Source organism: Phytophthora ramorum (assembly GCF_020800215.1).
Source record: "Phytophthora ramorum isolate Pr-102 chromosome Unknown Phyram_PR-102_s0023, whole genome shotgun sequence".
Lineage (NCBI taxonomy): Eukaryota > Oomycota > Peronosporomycetes > Peronosporales > Peronosporaceae > Phytophthora > Phytophthora ramorum.
Window position 1 is genome coordinate 189,671 of NW_027150669.1, and position 7,201 is coordinate 196,871.

Here is a 7,201-nt window from a genome sequence, read left to right on the forward strand (position 1 = left end):
TTTTTTGAGTTGTTAATCTTGATGACTTCAACTAGCAAGCCACACTCTTTTTCCGCATCAAGGTCTGTCCCGCATCAAGCTCAAGACTCCAGACTGCCCACCACGGACGCGGAGGTGGACACAGAGGCCGGGCGACAGCAGCGGAGCGAGCAGGAGCTGGGAATTCTCAACTTGGAGGCGCGTAGAAGAACCTATTCAAGCCTTTGGGCTGTTATCACCAACCGCAAGCATCATGACAAGGCGCGGGAGGGTCACAGGTGTCGAGAATGACAGCCCCCAGAGTGTGGACGTCCTCCTGGAGTTCATCAGTGATGTTCTGCCGACAGGTGCGAATGAATGGGAGTCAGTGCGGCACAGCTATGAAGACTACATGTATGCGGTCGAAACCAACCGCGCAGAGTGCGAACTGGTGTCGCTCAAGAAGAAATTCCAAGCGTTGCTAAATGTCAAGAAGCAAACGGGGGATCCAAGGTGCCCTGAAAATGCCAGGGTGGTCCGTCAGATCCAGCGACGGATCGAAGAAAAGGTGTCTATGGAGAACGACGTTGGCGAAGAAAGAGCTTTGAGCAATGAAGAGGACAGCCACTCGACAGCATCCCACACTCCTCCGGCGTTAGGAGAAAATGAAGGTGCCAACGCATGTCATTGCCTATTTGCACCCTACCTGAGTTCAAAGTGCGAAAGCAAATAGTGGAAGCAGCTAACATCAAATCCGGTCGTGGTGATAAACGGTCTGCCATTTCCAGCGCCGTACATCGCCTCCCATGCCGTTCCATATCGTGGCTCGGGGTGGAGGTCGGCTCTCGTGAGGTATGTTGGCCGCGCTGACGATCACGCCTCTCTCTCTGGCCTTCGGCGGCGAGTGCAAGCATCAGAATCAGCACAATGCTCTCGTTGTTGCCCTCGTAACTCATATTATAATAGATGCGGAACAGAGTGCTGCGGGTAGGAATGTACTTTTCTAAATCTGTGCGCACCAGCTAAATCTATGCTTTGGCGTTCCAGAATAGCTGCGGGAATTGCTCCAATTCGTGGCTTTACAAAAGGCTATTCAATTGCCTGGTACATGTACATGTACCCAGTAGAGCTGTGCAAATCTTACAATTCTGCCACGTAAACGCAAAATGTTCATAAACTTCTACCCGACATCAGAGCTACATGACATGTAGTACTGTACCAGTACACGCTAGTATTAATACATGCTGTCTACAATGCAACCAGGTTGTATCTACTGGGAGACAAAATTGCTCGTTCTCCGTCGTGGCGCGACTGTGAAGACCGCCAACTGCATCAACGACTGCTGGTGGAGCAGACTCGTAGCCGTAGACCATCGAGGCACTACCGCTTGTCACCGCTACATGTACCTAGATACTGAGCCACTCGTATCCTCGCATATGCGTACGGTTTCCCTCAGCTCAATTGGGGAGAAGCCCTCAACTGACCTTCAAAGTCTCTCAGATGGTCTGAGCGACCTGCTCTATCATGTGCGCGCAGACGTAGCAGTACGTGCCACCGTCTTGCACGGCATACAATAAACACCATGAGCTAACCTTCATCAACCTGGCGTGGTCATGAGTTGGTGCGTTCATGCGTTCTCGATTTGGTTGGTGTATTAGAGTCCTTGGATTGGTCTGTTTGCAACCCTGGCTTGGTCTTTGCAAAACTGACCGGATCTTGCCATCATACGTGCAGCCAAACCCCGCCATTGTAAGAGCAACCCCGCCAGTAGGACTAGGACACCAGTCGTAATCGTGGTCGATAAGTGGCCGGTACATGTGCATGTATACGGTAATAGTCATCCCCGATGTTGACGGGACTTCCCGAATTTGTCACCAACTCCGGTGCGACGACTGCACGAGGAGAATTCTGCTGTCACTGCCGCTTTCACGTAGGTAACGAGCCCCGTCTCAACGCGATTTGCCGCAGCATGCGAAGCCTGTTCCAGCTTTGCCGTCTGTTTGCTGCGCTCACTTACACTCATTCGAGTGGCTTTTGACGCTACTGTGCCGTGTACTACATGTCATACGTTGCCCAGCACCTCCGCTAAGCAACCCAACAGCGACTTATTTTACTGTTCGAATGCCATCAAGCATTTGAAGGTGACTCACAACGCCACGAGATTTGGTCCTGATTATTCTGGGACGGCGTCAACGCTTGGCGTCCATGCTCGTGACAATCCCCAAGATACAATCGTGGATAGGATACCTTGTGTTTATTGACCATGGGCTTGCAGTGCAATCTCTCCCTCGCTGGCTAGCAGCACGTGTGACGGTGCCGAGAGCGCTATTCTCAATTTTGCAAAGAGCAACTCACTTCACCCCCAAACGATGAAGTTCGCCGCTGGAATCGTGCTCGCTGCCGTCGCTGTCGCTGGCGTGTCGGCTGAGTCCACCAACACCTTCAAGGTCGACCCGAACACGCTGTCTCATGTCGACCCTAAGACGATTGTGGGTCTTGGCCCGCAGACGCCCGCTGGCGACAACCCCAAGCTGAAGAAGGCCATGGACTCCCTGGCCGGATCTACCAGTGGCAGCTACTACACCATCGACCCCCGCACGCTGCCGACTGAGAACCCTGCTTACCTCGGGGGTCTTGGCCCTCAGGTTCCGATCGAGAACCACCGCCAGTTGAAGACTTCCGGCAACACTAACACGCTGACTGTCAACCCGAACACGCTCTCTCATGTCGACCCTAAGACGATTGAGGGTCTTGGCCCGCAGACGCCCGCTGGCGACAACCCCAAACTGAAAAAGGCCATGGACTCCCTGGCCGGATCTACCAGTGGCAACTACTACACCGTCGACCCCCGCACGCTACCGACTGAGAACCCTGTTTACCTCGGAGGTCTTGGCCCTCAGACGCCTGCTGGCGACAACCCGAAGCTCAAGAAGGCCATGGACGACCTCGCTACGAAAAGCGGCAGCACCAACACCCTGGACACCTCGGACACTCCCACCCCCACTCTGAACCCTGCGATGTACGAGGGCTTGGGCCCTGCCGTTCTCCCTGGCATGCCTGGTTACGGCCAAAACGCCCAGTTCAACAAGGCCTGGAAGGAGTTCCTAGGCAAGGAAGGTGCGTCCCAGAGCGGCAGCACTGCCTCCAACTGTGCCCAGGTTTGCCCTCAGGACTATGCCCCCGTCTGCGGCTCGGACGGCGTCACCTACAGCAACTCGTGCTTCCTGGGTATTGCCAGCTGCCAGAACCCGGACAAGCACATCACCCAGGCCTCCGACGACGCCTGCTCCAAGCAGACCACCCAGGTGATGAACTAAGTCGTATAATCCACATGTGAGCTACTCGTCACAAGTTCCAGATAGGCGTAAGATTTCCAGCGCCGTTTTCAACCCAGTTCATGGACATTGATTTGTTTTCAAGAAGTCGGTTGCTTTGATTCAACTTCTCGAGTTCCTTGTCTTCATCTGGATACAAACACGTACCTTGCCACCTGTAGTCTTTCTTGAAATGATGAAGCAGTTTTCTGCAAGTGAGTTAATCACACGTGATACTTCCAGAAGAGGAGCATTGCCGGACATCATGCCCATTAAATCAAATTATTTGAGCACGAAGCTGCCAGGTTGAATGCACAGTTAATCACAGCTCCAATTGGGATCCGGCGATGAGGCTCAAAACGACACATACGAGTAACCAACTGCCATTCGGCGTCATTGAAGCTACCGGGGCATGGAGGAAGCGATCGCTTTTCCGCTACGTTACATACCACAACCGAGTCCGGCATGGTATTACCCCACGGGTACTGACCCGTAACAGCCTCGATAATGCACATGCCAAAGGAATAAATGTCGGATGCAAACGTGGGCTGATCTCCCAGCAAACACTCGGGCGCCTTCCATCGAAATGCACCCAAAACTCCGTTATCATGGTCGACTGCTGCTGCGAGTCGATTCGTAACGATGCTCAAGCCGAAGTCCGCCAATTTTGCAGTCGGCAAACCGTCGATACTGTCACACACGAGAATGTTGTTTCCCTTGATATCACCGTGCACAATGTCATGGTCGTGGAGGTGCTGCAGACCGAGAGCAGCGTCTCCAATGGCATACCAGATTTTGCGCCGATTCTGTCCCTTGAGGTACGACGAAAGGGTTCCATGACTTGCTCGTTCACACACGAAGAACGGTCGTCCCTGGTGGCACGCACCGTACAACTTGACTAGGTTTGGGTGGTTTAATGCGAACCACAGATCTGCTTCACGACGAAATTGCTCCCAGTGCTCCCTCTCCGTTTGTTTCAAAAGAACTTGTTTTATCACGACGTCCGTATCAAGCCATTCTCCTTCGTACACGGCTCCGAACGAGCCGTCCGCAATGTGGTTGCCAAGCTGCACTTGATACGGAGGAATAAACCACAGTGGGAGATCTTCGCTTTCATCGATGTCGAGCTGAGTTCTTGCTTCAAACTGCAGCAATGCGATCGCTTCAGATCGGTCGACATCATTCGACAGCTGACTCAAAAGTGATACTGGATTCTCCAGACACGACTTCAGCGCCTCACCCCGGCGTTCCCGATTTGCTTTCCACTTTGCCTGCCAGTGGTGAACACGGTTCGTGCTTGGCAGGTTCGACGTGCGCAGTAGCATGTCGATGTCGTGGTGGAAGCTGTAATTCTTTCCAGCGACCGTGCGGGACGCGCACATGTCAGCAGCACGACTTGGGGGGCCAAAGGCACGCTGGTCGAGCATGTCGAAAAAGCGGAGCACAACGAGGCTGAAGCTTTCCACAAAAGCTGTTGATGCCGGCGCTGGACTAGCTAGGAGTTGGTTATATACATCCAGCAGGCGATCGTATACTGGGTGATTCACATCCCCGACGCTATCTGCCTCACCACAAAGCTGCTCGATTTCATCCAGCGTATCTTTGAGTGTCATTCCGAGCGTCTGAATTTCATACGCCTTCACATCTTCAACACTGTCCGGAGAGCTAGACGGTGTCTTGGCAACTGGAGGGGCATTATGGTTCGCCAGCATACTTATCTGGTGCACGACGTCCGCCATGCAAGTTCTCGCGGCTGGATCAGAATCGCACATACTCACCACAAGATCCCATTCGGCTTTTGCCACAAAGTCAGGTCGAACGTCAGGAAGTCTATCCGATTGCAACCATCGAGATGAAGCGACATCGTCTGTACGGTCCCTCACAATAATCTCAAGGATTGCGAGACCAAATGCTAGGGTGTCCGCAGATATTGACGGCCTCTCATCAGTATCTTCCTTAATGGTCTTTTGATGACGTACCAACCCCATACCGCTCAAAATTCCCTTCTGTGACGCTTGCGAGTAGAGAAGATGTACTGCCGACAGTCTTTTGTGTACAAGCCCCCGCTCGTGCACGTACTGGAGGCCAAGAGCGCAGCCAAGCACATGCTTCCACGTTAGTGCCGCCTTTTCCAGCGCACGGTATTCAGTTTTACTCAACTTTTTCGCAGACACTCGTTCACCTTTCGCCTTCCTCCTCCTTCTCGGAACGTTATCTTTCGGCAGCGGCAATTCAGTGCACGCTTCATGAATCACAAATGCTTGTCCAACATGGCAGGCGCCGAAAAACTTTCTCACATTCGGGTGGTGCAGCTTGGCCCACAGTGCCGCCTGTCGCTCACAAGCTTCTTCCCCTCCTTCCACGGCCGTGGTTTTCGCTCGGAACCACTCGACCTCCGACGTCGCGAACCAACCCGGCAACGTTCCTACCACGACATGTCCGCGCCTCGCGACCGCGTCGAACACCTGGGCCACAACCCCCAGCTCGCGGTGGGTTAAAATTCGACTATACCGGTCCATCTCATGCCTCAGCAGAGCCAGCACTTCTACCCGTTGTCGCTCGTTGCCCATTTCGAATTTCAGTTTTTCGTCATTTTGCAGCACTTTGACGATCTCTTGGACCCATTCCGCCCGCTCCTGCTGCAGGTTCTGCAGCCATTTCGCGCGAACCTCCGTCTCCAACTGGTCGGTCATGCCCAGCACTGAGTCCACGGTGCGTAGCAGCAACGAAAGTACTCGCGCAGAGTCCGCGAGGCGGATTAAAAGGCGAGTTTCGCACTCAAAACTGCGCAGTTTTTTATTTAGGAATTGGCCGCAGCGAGCCACCGCCATGTCGTCCGCGGACGCCCTCGCCAGTCCCCGCAGCTCGGCCACCAAGTGATCGCCAAGAAGAACCGGCGAGCGCACGAGCTCCACGCGACTCGAGTGCCACCGATCGTCCGCAGTCACGCGAGGGTCCACCCATCGCTGCCAGCATCCCATCAGCGCTTCTAAAGGAATCCAATAAAGAAACGGCGATAGTGCTCTTAGAGCCCTATCGTTGCGACAATCACTTGACAGTAGAACGATCTTTCTTCCAAATTACTATAGTATATCCCTAGTAGCACATACAAAGCTACTATTAGAACAGTAACATTGGGTTCTGCATCTAGAATACTATATCACTAGTCATATAGAGACAGTACTATCGTCGACCAGAGAAACGATCAGATCCTGCCCGTCGAGTTCCATACGACGCATCTCTTTTCAATTGTACTTCGATAATACTTGCATCCCTGCGTGCTCGTTGTCCGTTCTTGCATAGGTTGCTCATAGCAATGCCTCCAGTCGCGAAGACGCGCTCTTGAAATACGTTGAAAGGAGCTCTGGCCAACCAGACACGGGACAGTGCCACAATGGACGTGAGCCGGACGCTGCCAGATTCGCGAAACCAGTGAAGGATATCCGCATGCTCGCAGGCAGCTTCAACACTCCTGCAAACATAGTCTTCCACTTGAAAAAAGTAACGCACGAAGCGCAGCAAAAGCGCTCGGACAGGATCCCGGCGTCGTACTGCTCGTGGCTGCATACGTGATGACACCAAGGCCACAAACCACACATGCGTCCATCGTGGTTAGCTCAGCGTACGAGCAGTCGAGGATGACACTTCATGAAGGGCGTGGCTAAGCTGAAAGAGTGCGGAGGGGTTCTTGGTTACTGAAAAATCGCAAAATGAGCACACAAGTTAGCCGAGCCGCACCGTTTTACGGCGAGAAATTCTGTTCCAGCAGTCCTATTGGGACCGTGTGCGCAATTGGTCGCCAATTCTGGTAGTACTTAGCCGCAGAGCAGAGGGTAGTCGATGAGAGGCGTAAAGGAGAAGTGGGTCGAGTGGTGGTTGGGAGAAGTGTTGGAAAGCAGGTAAAAAGTAGAATGACATTTTTAATGATG

The 7,201-nt window shown here is 53.2% G+C and overlaps 2 protein-coding genes across 2 annotated transcripts; one reads left to right on the forward strand and one right to left on the reverse strand.

Moving 5' to 3' along the window:
• Nucleotides 1–2,327: 2,327 nt before the first annotated feature.
• Nucleotides 2,328–3,275, forward strand: KRP23_14875 (Extracellular protease inhibitor 1; the record flags this gene model as incomplete). The annotated part of the gene is made up of 1 exon (XM_067885750.1): nucleotides 2,328–3,275. One exon carries the CDS (start codon nucleotides 2,328–2,330, stop codon nucleotides 3,273–3,275), a length of 948 nt encoding a protein of 315 aa, XP_067737031.1.
• A 269-nt stretch (nucleotides 3,276–3,544) lies between these two features.
• On the reverse strand, nucleotides 3,545–6,253 carry KRP23_14876 (Mitogen-activated protein kinase kinase kinase 2; the record flags this gene model as incomplete). Its single annotated transcript, XM_067885751.1, has 1 exon — nucleotides 3,545–6,253. One exon carries the CDS (start codon nucleotides 6,251–6,253, stop codon nucleotides 3,545–3,547), a length of 2,709 nt encoding a protein of 902 aa, XP_067737032.1.
• Between the last annotated feature and the right edge of the window lie 948 nt (nucleotides 6,254–7,201).